Source organism: Zalophus californianus, chromosome 3, assembly GCF_009762305.2.
Source record: "Zalophus californianus isolate mZalCal1 chromosome 3, mZalCal1.pri.v2, whole genome shotgun sequence".
NCBI lineage: Eukaryota > Metazoa > Chordata > Mammalia > Carnivora > Otariidae > Zalophus > Zalophus californianus.
The window spans coordinates 143,974,439-143,993,524 of NC_045597.1; the positions used below are offsets into that span (position 1 = coordinate 143,974,439).

The window sequence follows — 19,086 nt, forward strand, 5'->3', positions numbered from 1 at the left end:
CCCTGAGTTGGCAGAGAACAAGGCTAAATTCAGAGAAGTGTTTTTGACCATGATAATGATGGTGAGTATGATAAGGTCTAGCAGCTTTGTTAACAAAAAAAAAATTGACTGAAGGAGATGGAATTGCCTATCATGAACAAGAGAGATGAAGGAAAGACATGTTATCTGTTTCAAATATTTTAATGACTCTTATACACAAGATATGACATTTATTTTGTATTACTACAAAAGAGAACATTGACTCTAAAAATTACGAGGAGGCAAAACTCAACTTACAAGTTCTGCCTGCAGTTCATGCCTTAGACAAAGGCACTTGGCCAAAGGGGCAGATACGTTTGCAATCTAGCCAATATACCTAACTCAACATGCTGGTGGCCTTGGGCAGAATCAGCCCAGAAAGAAGGGCACCTTTATATGTTAGCACAAAAAAGGTGCCTTTTCTAATATGCACAAGGCGCAGTGACCCTAAACTCAAGAATGACTAGCAATATTATCCAGTAATGGCAGACACTGACATAGGGTACCCAAGCAAAGGCTGAGAGTTCATCCATGAGTGTAGGGCCACACCTACACTCCACCACATGGGGGAAATTAAGCTCAATGCCCTCTAAAGTTATTTCTAGATTGATTTCTCTGTTGCCTTTTTTCACCATACTGTTCTATGAATTATCTTATGAATCTATGATCTCTCAAACACTCTCATACCTTCAACAATGTAATTCCTAAAGTCTGCTCTTTATGGGGAGAAAGATAAAGACATGGTATCAAAGGCCAGCTTGGGCTTACCATTCATGCTCTTTTTCGATTCATATGCCAATAAGTTATTAGAAAAAAATAATTCCGTTCTAAGTTCTTCCAGAAGTTTTTCTGATACCATTATTAAATAAGATACTGTGCTGGTGATGGTAGCAGAACTGGGAAGCAACTTCAGCTCAAGTATTTCAAAGACGCTCGCTGATCTATATTCAGAAGCAGTTAGGGTTTCAGCAGTAACCAAAAGGAAAAGTATATTTTTATTAATGTGGTGATTCTTTTTTTTTTTTCAAGCTGGAATTTTATACCTCCTGACACCCTACACTCATTTCTCCCGTTCCCCACCTCCCACTGGCAACCAATAATCTGTTCTCTATACCTATGTGTTCAGTTGGGGGTTTGTTTTTGTTTTTTTTTTACGATTCCACATATAAGTGAGATCAGATGGTAATTTATCTTTCACATATTTCACTTAGCAAAATGCCCTCAAGGTCCATTCATGTTGTTACAAACATCAAGAGTTCCTTCTTTTTAATGACCAGATAATATTCCATTGTGTGTCTATGTGTGTGCATACACACACACACACACACACATATATATATATATACACACCACATTTTCTTTTCCATTCATCCACTGATGGACACTTGGGTTGCTTCCATGTCTTGGCTATTGTAAATAGTGCTGCAATGAACATGGGAGTGCAGCTATCTTTTATCTTTTTGACTTAGTGTTTTTTTTTCTCCTTTGGATAAATACCCAGAGTGGAATTGCTGGATCATATGGTATTTTTAAATTTTTGAGGAACCTCCATACTGTTTTCCACAGTGGCTGCACCAACTTACATTCCCACCAACAGTGCACAAGGATTCCCTTCTCTCCACATCCTCACCAACACTTGTCTTTTTGATAATAGCCATTCCAACAAATGTGAGGTAATATATTTCACTGTGGTTTTGATTGGCATTTCCCTGATGATTAGTGATGCTGAGCACCTTTTCATGCACCTGGTTGGCCATCTATATATCTTCTTTGGGAAAATGGCTTTTCAGATCCTCTACCCATTTTTTAGTCCAACTATTAATTTTGCTATTCATTTTTAAAAGAAACTGATAGAAAAAATCCTTTAAAATGTACATATCTAGCTAGAATTATTCAAATCCTGCCTCATTTATCTAAGCACTATCTCCTAGTGAATTTATCATCATGTAGAATTTATTATGTAATTTATATTCCATTTAGACACAGCAATGCACACAAGATATGTTAAAATAATGGTCACACTGGACATGCAGAAAATATGTACCTTTCTGTTTTACTCTTTCATATATTTTTTCTTTCAAGGTGTAAATTGAATCTATTACATAATTTATGAAACAGACAGGCACAGCATTATGACCATCTTTCTACAGCACTTCATGATATACAAGGTAGTTTCAAACTACAGAACTACACTGTGAGAGAGGCAGGAAGATTCTAAAGCTTTTCAAGTATCCACATGTTTGTTCAGTCCTTCGCACAAAATAGCAAACTTTTAAAATATAAATTATTTAGCTAATATACATACTAAAATGGTTTTATACGCAAAAGATGCAGTTTTATAATTTTGCCTGTAGGAGGAGTGTTAGGCAGCTAATAATTAGCCATTCTGCACAAATATATAAGAAAATTCTAAATTTGTCTTATGAAATGTTTTTTTGTTCAACTATTTACAAATTTGGGGGGGGGGGAAGAAGCCCTAGGACATAAAACTCTTCTCTTCAATACAAAAGAAAGCAAGCACATTCTTATCATTTCCTCTGCCTTCCATCAGGTTTCTTCATGCACCAGTCTTTCTTCTAAGCTCTGTCTATTCCTTCCTAATCCCTATTCCCTTGGCAGAATCATCTCTGCTAAAACAGATGACAAAGCTATAATAAAAAATTGACACCAACTTTGGATCAACATATGATGAGTAAACTACTGAGTGCAGCATAAACATCAGTCCGGAATCTGGATTTAGACTTCCTCTAGTGTACATAGTTGGGAGCCTTCCCAGAAGCCACTTTGGCCTTTTTTATTTTCTCCCTAATAGAGCCCAGATTCAGTTCAGGTATTTTCAGCCTTCAGGAAAAGGGGGTCCTACTTCCAGCCCATGGGAAGGGTCTTAAGAGTTAAGAGAGTGATTGCTCCAGATTGGGCACATATTGTAAGACAAACTGACAGGAGAAAATTTTAATCCTTGCTCAGTATTAAAACATGTTGGATCTCTCACATACACACACCTCTCCCCATCCCACTTGATTTGAATGAAGAAGGATCTAATCCACTGGCAACAATTCTATGATGATGGAAAGGATCAAATTTAAGATGAAGTCAAAACTGAGGAAGCCAGAGCAAATTAAAGAATTCCAAAGATATTATGGGTTACACACACACACACACACACGTATGTGTTTGCCAGCTTGCCTTCCTTCCCTTACTATTCTGCTTATGCACAGAAAACCACATTTGCCTCTGACTCTCCAAAATGGTCTAGTTCAAATACTTTTGAGTCCTCTGATCAAAATATCACCCTCTGAGATACCAGAGTTCTTGTATATACATCCCAATTATATTTATTTGAATCCCCAATAAACTAAAAGCCACACAAGAGCAGGTAGTATAACTTATTAATCTTGCATTCTGCGTAGTGTTCAACACGAAGCATTCTACAAGCATTTCCTCAACTGAAAGATATATAGTAGTATCTACATAAAACTGTCCTGGATATTAAAATCAATGAAACAAAATCATGTTATTAAGTTTTCCAATAAGTTTATTCAACTTTTAATGGTCTCATCCTAATAAGAATTTCAAACTTTTTTCCCCCACCAATCTTTGAAAATCTTCAGTGGGGAGGAATGATAGATATGAATTGTTTCTTTTCCTTTTAAATTACCTCTAAGTAAGCCAAAAGCCACAAAGGTACAAGATTAACTTCTCACTACAATTTTATTTTAGCCAGAAATTCCTCCAGAATTTTTCACGGTAGTTTCTCTTGAACCTCCATTGTAATAGATGAATTTTGGGGTGGCTGACCTTTTTGTTAAGAAAAAAATTTTAGGGGTGCTTGGGTGGCTCAGTAGGTTAAGGCTCTGCCTTCAGCTCAGGCTTATTATGCAATACTCTTCATTTAAATTTACTACAAATTTGCATTGTGTGTTAGTGAGCTACACAGGAACAAAATCAGACAAACTGGGGTTGTGATTTTTGATAGCACCAACCTTCCTCTCAGTCTACCCCCATGGGAAGTCAGTCTCAAAGGAAACAAAGGAATTTGGTCACCAAATTCAAAAAACTGAAAAGGATTTTGCTAATCTTCTATTAACTTTAGCACTGGCAAATTTTATTTTCCTCAGCACAAACCTAAGCACCTTTCTTATTTAAGACAATGAATTTAAGCTACTGGCTTCTCTGAATTCATCTAAACCAGCAGTTATGTGCTTAGTTTTGACCTAACCAGCAGGGGTCAGAGTCAGAACAAAAACCACCTAATGAAGGATTTCCATGGAAAGACATCAAACATTTAAGTGAGCAAAAATCAATTGCTTGTCAAACTGCAGAAATAATGTGTAAATAGCCAACATCTCAATGAAGATATCAAAAAATGTACAGCTCCCTTTGAAATGATTCCTAATAATTTTTAAAGTCTGAAAAGGGTCTAAAGAAAATACTGACATTCTAATAAAAATAACACAATGAAGAAAACAAAGTAAGTGATAATCCTGCAGTTGGCTATAGTAGGTTATGGAAGCACATAAAAAAGCTTTAGAGATTACAGGTAGTTTCCTCAATTTGGCTTAAGAACAAATACAGCTTGTTTTGTTTCCTTAAGTATGATTTTTTTAAAAAGATTTTATTTATTTATTTGACACAGAGAGGGAGATAGCGAGAGCAGGAACACAAGCGGGGGAAGTGGGAGAGGGAGAAGCAGGCTTCCCGCAGAGCAGGACCCTGGGATCATGACCTGAGCCAAAGGCAGAGGGTTAATGACTGAGCCACCCAGGCGCCCCTTTAAGTATGATTTTTTAATAGCAAAATTATATCCTGAAAATGACTTACTTGTAACATCAGTCTTTATTCCTGCAATCCTCAATAGTGGTTCAACCTTCTCATAATAGACCTGGGTAGCTTCTTTTTTGTGGCTTTGGGGGTTGAGAATTACTTTTAATGACTTTGGTCTATTTGAAAAACCTAAGAGGAAAACAAAGACAAAGTTATACAATCTTCATCAGCATTTTTTCCTTTCCCTTTAAAACCATACACTAAGTCCAGTTAGAACGTTATACATCTATTTAAATAGTGTTTGTTGTTTTTATTTAAAATTCTTATAAGAGTATTCCCAAACACGGCAGTATTTTAAAACATTTACATTTTCCTAGCAGTTAAATAGGTATATCCCTCTTAAATCATGACTTATAACAAAGCATTTCATTTATGAAGGAAAATGTGGATGAAAGCAACTTTGTGAATATTATTAGGCAATGTTCATGTATATTTACCAAAGCATAGATAATATATCAACTGTTCCATTAACATTTATTTCTGGGGGGAAAAAAAGCAATAAGCTGCAAAGAACAGAAAGGTTTACTTCCTCTCCTAAGATAAATATCCTCATTATTAGAATTGGGCTCTCCAGTGACCCCAGGGCTACCCAGGCTGGAGCTGCGGATGAGCCCAGGGTGGAGCAGAGTACATAGGGCTGGGTCAGGGCCAGCACCCAGAGCAATGCGTGCTGGGGGCTAAAAAGAGGGTTAGGTTGAAGTTCAGCCTGAAAAAGGGGCCAGGGGAGAAAGGACTCTTCCCTGGGGAATTGGGAAAGAAAGCCTCTCAGCGGGGATTCGATGAGAGTGCTGCCTCACAGTTGGGGCTGTGATTTGATACTACAATTTTCTGGGCTTGCAAGATGCTTATCACTTAGAACCCAGTTGGAACAGGTGCAAAGCAAATTTTCTGTTACGAAGGTGCAAGAGGGACAGAGGAGCGAAAAGAACGCTAACAACCATTTCTTTCAAGGTAAGCTGCTGTCATAGGGCCACGTTTCAAGGTTAAAAAAATAGTTACTAGCATCTGCTTTGAATAAAACCATTCCTAAAGCCAAATGGAAAAAAATCCATTCCACCGTCGGTTTTTCTGCCTCAAGCAGAGACAATATTTCATTTCTCATCATATTTGATAGAATACCATCCTTCAAGAGCACACACTGTTTTGAATCCAGGGAGAGTGCTGGATGAGAAAAAGATAGGACCATGCGGAACTGCCTAGAACCTCTGTCCTTGTCCCTGTGCTTGTTATTTTGCTTGTTATTAGGCCTCTGGCAGTCTCATCACCCAGCCTTAAAAATCGCAACACCTTGCTCAGTTCCTTTTGTTCTTCTGATTCCTCCATTCAAACAAGTGCCCAGATTCATGAGATGGTAACTCTGTTTCCATGCCTTCCATTCTGTCTTCCTGGTGGTCGTGCTCCAGCTCCTCCCAGGCCCCTGTGCTGCATCTTGGCATCTCACTGTTCTTCGAGTTCCCTGACCTCCGCATCACACCTCCATCGGGCCTGCACCATCCAAGAGCTGCCAGAGCTCCCCACTGCCTGTGGCCGAGGCTGAACCCCTTAAAATGACACTCAGAACCCTTCCCCAACCAACCTCAACCTATCCTCCCCTCTTCCTCTCTCACGTATATTCCACAAACATTTATTGAGCATTTGTGCTGAGTACCGGAGCAAAGCGATTAACATGTGGCTTGTGTTTTAAAGGAGGAAGATGGATCCAACACATAGAAACAGCACAAAATAGACTTGGTAACAGAGAGGCACCAGTCATCTTGGGAGTGTATGAAAAGAGGCTGGTTAGTTCTCACCAGGGATCAGGAAAAGGGAGTATTTGAGCGGGGCTTTCGGCTCCTGTGGTTTTCACTACTTAGAATTCCCTCCTTCCTCACACCTCCTCTCACCCCCACCCCACCCCCCCTTAGCCAGACAGCAGGAGCAGGGCAGGAGAAGAAATTCTAACCAGAGACTAGCAGGAAGCTCAGTCAGTGCAGAGGTTTTTCTGTTCCATTTCTGCTTCCCCACCATGCTCTGGAACTACTGAATAACCTGACAAATAACGTGACAAATACCAGATATGCCAGGCTCTCTTTCTCAGACAGTTTTTTGTTTTTAATATTTTATTTATTTGAGAGAGAGACAGAGAAAGCAACACAGATAGCAAGAGAGAGCATGAGCGGGGAGGAGAGGGAGTAGCAGGCTCCCCACTGAGCAGGGAGCCCGATGCAGGGCTTGATCCCAGGACCCCGGGATCATGACCTGAGCTGAAGGCAGATGCTTCACCAGCTGAGCCACCCAGGTGCCCCTCAGACAGTTTTTCTTTCTATTCCACCTTACCACCATTTCTGTGAAAATTCTGTTTGTTGTTGTTGTTGTTGCTGTTGTTGTTTTAATGAAGTAGGCCCTGTGCCCAATATGGGGCTTGAACTCACAACCCTAAGATCAAGAGTCAGCACGCTCTAGAGACTGAGCCAGTCAGGTGCCCCAAATTCTGCCACTTTTTTTAAAGCTCACTTCAACACCACTTCCTCACTAAAGACTTCCCTAATCACCAACAGAATTCACCTCTCTGGCTTCTCATTCCCACTTTATTCTGTGTGCCTCTATTAACTATTTTTGTATCATTTATATCATAAAAAAAAAAAAAACAGATGAAAGACCCAATATCTTGGAACTCTTATTGCCAAACCGGGGACAATATGAAATGGAGTAAAGACTGTATCATACTAAGGGAGAGAAGGAAAAACTCTGTCTTATAGAATGACAACAAATAAATATGGAAGAAATGACAGAGTTAGAAAGTCACTATTTTCACCCATTAATAGTGCATTCAGGCAAGAATCAGCAATGGACGGTAAAACCATCAGTGACAGGGAACAAAATATTTCCTTATTCTTAAACTCTGTCCCTCTTTGTTGTTCTCATTACAAAGGGTAAAGCGGACGTTTACAATGGGAAATCTCGCAGACACTGCCTTAATCAAGTGATCAGAGTTGACCATCACCTTAATGTACAAATGGACACATTTGCCTCAAGATACCTTGTGATGCATGATACACAGCACCGAGGACACAGCATTTCTGTGGTAACCTGCCCAATGTGCACAATGTGGATCAAACAATGATGAAACACTCCGATGGACCCTAGTTGAGGCGGGTATTCTCAAAATAACTGCCTTAAACTCTTAAAAACTGCCATACTGTCAAAGAAAGTTGAGGACCTAGTCCCGATTAAAGGAGGCTAAAGAGAGGACAACTGATGCGATGTATGATTCTGGGTCAGGTAAAAAACTGCCATAAAGGATAGGACTACTATCCTTTAGCGACGAAGGACTAAGCATATAAATCTAGGGCTCACTTTCACTGAAACACAACAAAGACAAGAAACTTGTTCTAAACTTCAGAGACCAAGACTCAGATTAAATATCCAAATTAAGTTTACCTTACCTGGCATATTTATTGAAAGACCCTGCTTCATTTCTTAGTCAGAGGCAGTCCCAGCGTGGAAAGTGTCTAGGTAGCAAATGGTAGTCCTCAAATGTTATCATGAAAACAAACTTATTTGCCCCTCTTCCTATATCATGACTGTCGGGTAATAAAAATTTTTGGAAATAAGAAACAGTCATTTGGGGCTTATGAGGATAAGCACGTCATAGCTGAAGGCTTATAGCCTTTAAGTATACATGTATATATGTATTAAATATACATATAAAGGCTTATAGCCTTTAAATATACATGTATGCTACATGTCCCATTCAACCTTTGTGACACAATCCCCTTAGTCAGGAAAGAGCTAAAACTATTCAAGATTTTCTAAAAAGATTTAAGCAATTTTATTCTTAAGCCTCAGTTACAATAATGGCATTAGAAACTAAATAAATTAATCAGAATGTTCCATTCCTTAGACATCCTGATAAATTGAGCTCTTTTAAAACGTAAATCAACAAAGCCAATTTTTCACCAGAGCATGTATTCATTTTCTCATTTATCTTTTCCTTTTGGGTGCTCTTAATTTGATGATTATGAAGCTAGAGTCTAAGTATATAAAAATTAGATAGCAATTTGATACCTATTTAGAGATCAGAAGGGGGATTTCTATTGAATAAAGCAAGATATTTTTAAGATGTTCATCACTGGGTAGAATAAAGAGATATAATTAGTAAGTCTCCAACCTCTCCTCTCTTGGGCTCCCTCCGCAAGCCTCTCTACTTTATTCAGCCCTTTGTACATACCATGCTCCCTCTACCACAATGCCATTGCACCAACTCTGCTCTGTCCGCCCACCTACGCTTGCTGCCACCATAACCACTTTGTCCAAGTAACCTTTATTCTTTGTTTTGATCTCACCTCAGTCATTGCTTCCTTGGGAAAAATTTCTATGGGCTCCTTGGCTTTGCGACCTTAGCTAGGTCATTGCTCCCTAATCATTTGTTCCTACAGGTCCATACACATTCCAATCTTGATTCTTACACTATTATAATTTTATATCTATTTATTATTTATACTCATATATTAGACTTGGAACTCAGGTTTTTCTCCATATTCTATCTTCTTAGTGTAGGGCATATAATAGATGATCAAATATATGATTAATGAATAAAAGAGTAGTGTTAGCCTTCAGCCATATAGACAGTAATGGCAACCATTCATTTATTCACAAATAACTGCATGCATACTATTTGCCAGGCAGGGTTCTAGAAGCTGAGGCTCTATCAGTGAACAAGCAAGCTTCTGCCTTCATGAAGCTTTCATTTTAATGGTAGGGGACAGAAATACTAGGAGAATTCAGAGTATGTTAAGTGGTAATAAGTTCTAAAGGTAGAATGAAACCTCATAGTGGGAGAGGAGGAACACAAAGGTAGAAAATATGACTTCCTTGGGGCGCCTGGGTGGCTCAGATGGTTAAGCGTCTGCCTTTGGCTCAGGTCATGATCCCAGGGTCCTGGGATCAAGCCCCGCGTCGGGCTCCCTGCTCAGCGGGGAGCCTGCTACTCCCCCCTCTGCTTCTCCCCCTGCTCATGCTCTCCCTCTCGCTCTCTCTCTGTATCTCTGTGTCTCGAACGAATAAATAAAAAAAATCTTAAAAAAAAAAAAGAAAATATGACTTCCTGGACAAGGAAAATCAGATCACTCACAGGCATTTAGGACTTTGGCTTTTGTTCTGAGTGAGAGGAGAAGCATGGTGATTTTTGAGCAGCACAGCAACATAACCCTGGATGTTAAATGGATCACTCAAGCCTGTGTGTGGAAAACAGATGCTGTAGGTACAAGAATAGACAAAGTAAGAACAGTTGCAATATTCCAGGTGGTAAACGACTGTGCTTGGATTAAGTAAAGTGGAGATTATAAGAAAAGCTAGATTCCAGATATATGTTGAAGGGAGAGCTGACAAGATCTGTCTACTCTTTAGATATGTTATATGAAAGACAATAGTCAAAGAGTAGTCAAATTATGGCTGGATAAGGGGAAAGTGACAACACAAGAAGGGTTAAGAACTAGAGAAAAGTGAAAAAGTGGTAGAATCAATTAATTGAGGTCTCCGGGTAGGGGGGTGAAAAATTTTAGGAGTTGAGAGAGTAGATCGATTAAGTTAGAAAGACAGAAGCCAATAGCCACATGAAGGGTAGCCACATGCTTCAAAGTGAGATTGAGTTATTGGTAATAACAATAATAAAACCCAATGAATGTTATATTCATCAGAATCATCTGAAGGGCTTCTAAAAACACAGATTTCTGGGTCCCAGATCCAGGAATTTTGGACTCAGTAATCTAGGGTCTGAGAATATATTTATAACACGTTTCCAGGTGATGCTGATGATGTTGGTCCAGAGATTACACTTCGAGAACCACTTCCCTAAAAGTAGGATTATGAGAGGTGAATGGAGTGTAGGATCAAGATCTTTGAGGGAGAAGAAGCTAAAAATGGAAAGAACATGCACAAAAGCACACAGAATTATGACCACAGTAGTGTTGTAGAGAATGACTACGAGACAGAAACTAATATCTTCAAAGAGTAAGAAGAATGAACCAGTAGTCTGCACAGGACCACAAGTAGCACTAAGCTAGTGGTGTCTAATGGACTGAGCTTCAAAAATGAGGATTTTTTTAAGAGAGGAAAGAAAATGGTCTCAAAATAGCAGAGAGAAGAAAGAAACATATCAAGACACTGACAACACCCCCAGGACCAGTGGTCTGAAATGTAGGACAGAGAAAACAGCCACGACAAGAGGGCTGTAAGGGGAAGCTATAAACTCCTGGGAGAGCTGGGTCTCTCTACTAAAGCAAGAAGGCAAGGGAAATTTGGGGGAAAGTAGTCGAAAATGTAGGAGATTTCGCTAATGATGGACTATTCATTCCACAGGACAAACTAAAATAGTGTCTGGAGTTAAGAACAGTGGGGATGGTGTTGGGTTAGAGAGTAGAGAGAGAGCCTTAAAGGAATGGCAGTACAACTGATGAAGGGCCTTAGGGAATAACACGGTATGAAAGAATTGTTTGCAGCAGTTGAGGTTGGAAACCTTGTGAGGGTGTGGGGAGTAGGGTCTTGCCCCAAGCATATAGAGCTCGAAGAACTTATCTTTCCTCCAGCCAGTGCTGAAGCTGGGGAGGAGTAATGTTGCCTGGAACCAGAAGAGCTCCAAAGCCCCTGTCCCTCTCAGAAGACCAGCCAGTGTTCAAATCTACACCCAAGTCTGTGTGAGGCACTCAGTTATACTCTTCACGAAGTGATCTCAGTGCAAATGTTCTGTATTTGAGAGTCACATGCTCTGTTGTCTTCTGTACAGACACATTTTCATGGTACAAAATTAAAAATCTCTGTTTTCAGCTCATTCCTTGATACCCAGTTTCCCTCCTGGGGGACAACCACTGGTTTTACTTTAAGAATTCTTCCAGAAATAGTCTACGCATATATAAAAATGCATGTATTTGTTCTTTGGCTTTTTAAATAGATGGCAGTATTCCTACCCACTATTCTCTATCTTGCTTTTTTTCCTTTTACTGTATTTTGCAGAGGATTTCATATCACTATGTAGGTATGATTCTCACTGTATTTAAAGCTGACTAGCATTTCTGTATGGATGAACCTCAATTTAAATCCCCTGGAGAGGCGCCTGGGTGGCTCAGTCGGTTAAGCGTCTTCCTTCAGCAGGGTCCTGGGATCAAGCCCTGCTTCGGGCTCCTTGCTCAGCAGGGAGCCTGCTTCTCTCTCTCCCTCTGCCTGCTGCTCCCCATGCTTGTGTGTACACTCTTTCAAATAAATAAAAAATTTTTTAAAATGTAATTAGTTCCCTGGAGATGTATATTTAGGTTGTTTCCAATCTTCCTTTACTGAAATGAATGTCATTTTGCATCTATTTGCATATAACTGCAGGACAAACTTCCAGAAGTAGAATTACTGGATCAAAGGATATGCACCCTTGAGAGTTTATCCTATTCCTCAATTACCTGCTGTTGAAACAGTTCAAGGTTGTGACCCCCCAAAAAGTGGGTGCTAGAGTCAAAGTAATTCATCTTAAGTCTTGGCTCTTCCACTTACCAACTGTGTGACTTTGGGTTATTTGTCCAATTTCTCAGTTTTTTAATTTCCTCATCTGTAATATGAGGATAATAAGAGTACTTCCTACAAAAGGCAATTGTGATGATTAAATCATCAAATTTAAGTGCTTCGCAAGTGCATGGCACACAGTCAGTAATCAATTTATTATTATTACTACCAACTTACACTCCACCAGGAACTGAGTATCTGTTTTCTTATACCCTTATAAACTCAAAATGTTTTCAAACTTTTTGATCTTTGACAATATGAGAGAAGAAATATTGTATCTCATACTAATTTCAATTTATATTTCTTTTTATGAGGCTGAGAAACCTTGGAATGTTTAAGAGATACTTTTATTCTTCTATGAACTGTCAGTTTATAGCATTAACTTATTTTCTTCATAAAGCTATAATTTAATACTTTGTATTTGCTCTTGTATAATTGTTTTTTAATGACCGTATTACAGAATTGAGGGTGGAATTCTTAGAACCAAAGCTATTCTTAATAAAAATCACCACACTCTTGGAAGGAGAAAAAAAAAAAAAAAGAAAATTAACCTTTTAAGTAAGGTTAATTTTAAATAAATAGCCTACTAAAAACCTTATTTAAAAACATTAAAATATAAAAATTTTTTGTTTATTATGAGTTACAAATACTTTTCTGTGTCATTGCAATTTTTATTTATGCCATTTTCTCTGAGAAAGATCCTTTTGATTTTTCTGACAGTTTTCATTTTACACACCTATAGATTTATTATTTTTTATGGTTCCTGGGTTTTATGTCATATTTAATAGTTCCCTTTTGTGACCAAAAAAAAACCACTATATTTTTCTTCTATTTAATTTTATGGTCTCTATATCATATTTTTATTTAAGCATATCCAAAGTGTCTTTTTAAAATAATTTCTTAAATATTTTATTTATTTATTAAAGGGGGCAAGAGAGAGTGAGCAGGGGGAGGGACAGAGGAAGAAGCAGACTCCCGCTGAGCAGGGAGCCTGATGCGAGGCTCCATCCCAGGACCCCTGACCATGACCTGAACCGAAGGCAGACACTTAACCGACTGAGCCACCCAGGTGTCCCTAAAATTTCTTTTACTAGAGGTATAAAATTGGGATTTGACTTCACTCTTTTGTCAGATTATCCACCTGTCCCAACATCATCCATTTGGTAATATTTCTCTTACACATTTCAAATACCACCTTTAGATATATTAAATTTCTGAATGTGTTTGGATTTCTTCTGAACCATTTAGTCTGAAGTCTACTGATCAATTCATATGTCAGTGCCATATTTTGAATTTAATGAGATTAATGAGAATACCTCAAGTTTCTCCATGTAGGCTTTAAAATGAGATATTTTAGGATGTTGAGAACATACCCATCTATTCTTTTTTTATTAAAAGTTGCTTTTTTTAATTAAAAGTTGTCATTCATACACAAGTAGACCAATCTATAATTTTCCATTTTTTGGATTTGCATCATCAGATGTTGATATCAATTTCAGGTAAGCTCTATAAATACAATCTGGGAGTTTTCCTTTTTTTTTTTTCCCCTATGCTCCCCAATAAACTATTGAATCGAAGTTTCCTGTTCCTTAAAGGTATGGTAGAGACCTCTGTGAAAATATCAGAGTCAATGTTTTTCTGTTTGTTTTTTTAAGGAGTATCCCCCCCAAAAAATGTTACCTTGGTGGTAATTGGTCTGTTTAGATTTTCTATGTCTTCTAGAGTCAGTTTGGCCATTTTCACTTTCCTAGAGAATGGACTTATTCACTTCATCCTTCTCCAAGGAGGCAGCCCAGTGATAGAGATAGAAGAGATACTGTCCTCTTATGAGTACTAGTAGCAACACTATTTCCCCCTGATAATTAGAACTGATCACCTTTGCCAGCATAGCAACTTCATTATTATTTTTTTTCCATTTGTTGGTTCAGTCATATGGTTCAATAATGTAGCCAGGTAATTCTCAATGTCCAATTCAATTGAACCATTGTCACATTCCCATGTGAAAGTATTCTTCCCTCATACTAATACCTCTAAATCAGCAGAGTTCAGAGTTATAGGGGCAGGAAACAAAAATTTTATGAGTGGGTCACTGGCAGTGAAGTTAAGAGGTAACATATCTTCTCTACTTGGTTTGCAGACCCATATATTCTGTTTATGGAACTAAAAACTACTTTCACAAAACTTTGTCTTCTGGGTAGAATATAATGTAATACAACAGGAAACATGGTAAGACCAGCAAATCCCATGATTCATCAGCCAATTGCCTCACTTCTTTGATATAACCGAGTCCCTTGATCAAAAGTAGTACAGAATGTAAATTCATTGAACAAGGTATTTAGTAGGGTTACAGATGGTAGTGTTGTAACAGGGTGGATGAGAAATTCCAATCTAAAGTAAACATTCATAGCAATGAGGCCTAACTACTAACTTTCCACAATGGAGGAACACCAATGTAATCAACCTGCCACCAAATGGTTAACCAGTTGCTCTAAGATGCAGAACCATATCCAGGCTCAGGGCTGATCTGTTTGCAGGTAGAGTACTCAGTAATAATAGGAGTCAAATCAGTCTTAGTGAGCATAAGTACTTGTTTTTAAACCCACATATTTCCCCCATCTCTGCATGAAGGCCACTTTATGTGTTCATTGTGCAAGCCCTATGGTTGCTGTTTTTTTTTTTTAAGGTTGCATTTATTTGACAGAGAGAGCATAAGCATGAGTGGGGAGCAGAGGGAGAGGGAGAAGCAGACTCCCCCATGAGCAAGGAGGCTGATGCGGGGCTCCATCCCAGGGCCCTGAGATCATGACCTGAGCCAAAGGCAGACGCTTAACTGACTGAGCCACACAGGCACCCCCCTAGGGTTGCTTTTAAAAGATGCTGACATCTGTAGAATGGGGTACCTTGCCTATCTAATTAGGTCCTCTTTTGAAATATAAAACAAATCTCATTCTGTTCTTATTCCATGAAAACCAACTTTCTTCCAAGTTCCTTACTATTTGGCAAGCTCTTAACCACTGTCCATGCATCAATATGCATCTATCCCTCTGGCTTTCACTCCTTAATAACTAGTACCAATTGTCTGAAGTTCTGCCCACCCTGATTTTCCTTTCCTATCTTAGTAACACTCGAGTGGGTCTGTAATTCTTCAGTAGCTCATTTCTATTGTATCATGAAGAACCCGTTTATTTCCCTTGGTTTACTGATCATAGAAAACATCTCATGATGCCACATATGAAGGGGGGGCAAAAAAAAAGAAAGCAATGCTGCAACAATTATAGGCCACCAGCATATTTGATTTACTAGACCCTTTTCCTCTAGTCCTTTCATCATATTATCTGTACCATACAGCTTTTTATTTAAAATAGCTAGAGTATTCTATGCTTTATACAACTGAACTCTAATACAGATGTCTAAAAGAAATCTTAAAGTTGACATATTCAAAACCGAAATTTTTATTTTCCCTACCAAAAGGGGTCTATCTACCCATAGTCTTTGCTATTTTACTAAATAAGAACTTCCTCCTTCCACCTGCTCTAGTTAGAAACTTTACTCTGAAAATTGGTAATTAAAAATAACTAATTATGCACTTACCCTGACTCTTTATAAGTACTATATTTATGGGTAACCAAATAGTACCAGAAGAAGAAACATCCTTTTTATAAAAGAATAACACTATAATTTAGAAAGAATGATAAAATACAAAAATTTCCCTGATCTACCCTTAAATAATTAGTTCAAGCAAAGATAATAGATGTTAAAATATTTGTTGAGAGCTAAATGCTCTCCCTGTGCTCTCACACAATTATCTACTAGTTTCAAATAGAAATATCACAATGGAGGGGCGCCTGGGTGGTTCAGTCGGTGAAGCGTCTGACTCTTGGATTCGGCTCAGGTCATGATCTCAGGCTGTGCCATCAAGCCCTGCATCAGGGTCTGCACTGGGCATGGAGCCTGCTTAAAATTCTCTCTCTGTCCCTCTCTCTCTACCCCTCCACCCCCTGGCTCTTTCTTGCTCTCTTAAAAAAAAAAAAAAAAAAAGTGACAATGGAGAGATCGAGCTGTCACCTCTTTGACTCCGGGATCCATCTTAGCCTTGGGAAATCTATCTTATCCACATATCGTGGGATAGTCAGACATTACATACCACCTGAGATAATGAAATATGAAGTACGCAGTACCACTCATGAAGTATTCTTGCACAGTATGAACCTAATTAAGCCTTTAGATTAGAAATCCAATTTTTAGGTAATAAAGAGCATAGAAAAACAAGTTAAATGATACCACAAAGAAGCAATCAGACAGTGGAACAACAGTACTGCTCAAAGAGTGATCTTCAGAATGACAACCTAGCATTGCCCAGACCCACTAAATCAGGATGTTTGGGAATGGGGGACAGTATCTATATTTAAATAGGCTTTCTAAGTGTTCCTTATGCACGCTAAAGTATCTACAGGACAACCTCATCTCTTCCATAAATCAGTGTCAGAATTTTAAAAATGAGGGGATTGTCTTAGTGTTGTAGTTTAAATATGTTTAATTCGGGGCGCCTGGGTGGCTCAGTCGTTAAGCGTCTGCCTTCAGCTCAGGTCATGATCCCAGGGTTCTGGGATCGAGCCCCGCATCGGGCTCCTTGCTTGGCGGGAAGCCTGCTTCTCCCTCTCCCACTCCCCCTGCTTGTGTTCCCTCTCTTGCTGTGTCTCTCTCTGTCAACTAAATAAATAAAATCTTATAAATAAATAAATAAATAAATAAATAAATAAATAAATAAATAAATAAAATATGCTTAATTTGATGAATGATTCTTGATTGGACACTAGTTGGTACAAGCCAGCTATAAAAGACATTTTGGAAAACATGGTGAAATGTTCAGTATGGACCAGGTATTCAATGATGATAAGCAACTATTGTTCATTCATTTGGTAGGATAATGATATTTGGTTATTTATAAAATGTCTTTTTGTAGAGATGCACACTGGAGTATTTCTGGGAGAAATGTCATGATGTATATAGTTTAAAACAGACTGACAAAATGTTAAAACATATGGAGAAATGTTAAGAACTACAGAATAAGTGGGTGATGGCACTATAAGTGTCCATTATAATGTTTTTATATGTTCTATATTATTTGACATTTTCCCTAATAGGATAAAAAAAATCTTGCTGTCATCATTGACTTTTTCCTCTCTTAATATCCCCCATATTCACCAAGTCAATAAATCCAGAAGGCTGTATCTTCAAAAACAAATCCAAAGTCTAATCACTTCCCACTACCTGTCTTGCTCCCTCTTTAAATCACTACCTTTTGCCTGGATTATACCAGTTTCCACTTAACTGGTTTCCGGCCTCAATTCCTTCCCCTACTCAGAGTGTACTCTCTACTTAACAGAATATTCACTTTAAAAGTTCTATCATGTCACTCCATTGCTAAAACTCCCAAATGGCCCCCATTTTTCTCAAAATAAAGGTACAAAACCACACAAAGCTTGCAAGAGCCTTCATGGTCTACTCCCAGCTGCCTCTGTGACCTCATTCCCCACTACTTTACTCCCTAAATCCCAGCACATGACTTTCTTGCTCAACCTTTTACACATACTGTTCTGTTTGTACCATTTCCCCCTCATATATCCATATGGCTCCCTTTCCCATTACTTTCAACTGTCTTCTAAAACTAGACATGGCACGAGCTGGGTTTGAAAAGCAGCCTCAACTGTCTTATCTGAGGCTTGGACTCAGAGTACCTTTCTCACCATCAGGGCACTTGTGCTTCATCTCACAAGAGAAGGAAAAATGCAAAGAAGTAGCTGGCCAAAGGAATGGCACCAGTGAGTGATGAAGCCAAGACCAAATTCACCAGTTAAGACCACCAAATGACTTGGTAAAACACTTCTCCATAAAAAATAACTGTAACGATAATAAAAGCATTTGAAGATTTTTGAAAACTACATTAGGAAGGTAAGAAAGAGGACAAAGTTCAAGGTTTAAGAAATTTAATTAACTTATTGAAAAACAGTTAAAAAGGAGAGCTTAATTTTTTCCATGAGAAAACAGACATGTATATTCTAGTCCTCTTGATGAAACAAGAACATGGACTGCAGGAATGTAGTACACTGTGAAGATTTACATAAAATCATTAGCTACAAAGAACTCTGGAAAACATTTTAAGAATGCAACACAAAGCATCAGGCAGTTACGACCTTGCTCTTCTCTCAATTATGACAAACTGTTTAATATGAAAGCTATATTTGAAACACACAAATCCCCTGAACTCCTTGAAAAAAAAAAAAGAATCTCGATGTGATAATAATCATTTATTCATAATTTCACAACAGTATAAGCATCCCCCAAATAGATAATCCAAGATTAAAACATAGGCATGATTCAATATTAATATGCAACTGACTTGGTTCTCGGTCCTCCTGTAACTTCTCAATTCATACTCTAGAGTACAGACCTTTTTAGCACCCCAGTTTGCAATGAACCAGCAATGTAAAACAGAATGGCCAACTGTTCCTCTGTTAGTAACAAATGTGCTAATATGTACTAGTTTAAACTTGATCTATCAGTGAGTCAATGAACCATGAAGGGTGGGGGTTAATCAGGGTGTTCTCCAAACAAAGGCTCCTGAGAGCAGCGGGGACGCCACTCCCAGACTCACATCTGTGCTGTTTTGAGTGCAGCATGATGGAAATGGCATGGTGTTCATCAAAGTTAAGAGCCCAG

The 19,086-nt window shown here is 38.4% G+C and overlaps 1 protein-coding gene across 1 annotated transcript in view; it reads right to left on the minus strand.

The window, feature by feature from the left end:
* The window catches only part of CERKL (ceramide kinase like), a 108,850-nt gene that overhangs the window by 24,169 nt on the left and 65,595 nt on the right, over positions 1-19,086 (minus strand). Inside the window, exon 3 of the mRNA XM_027589575.2 lies at positions 4,840-4,971. Within this exon, the coding sequence (XP_027445376.2) occupies positions 4,840-4,971 (132 nt within the window). The remainder of the gene's footprint in view (positions 1-4,839; positions 4,972-19,086) is intronic.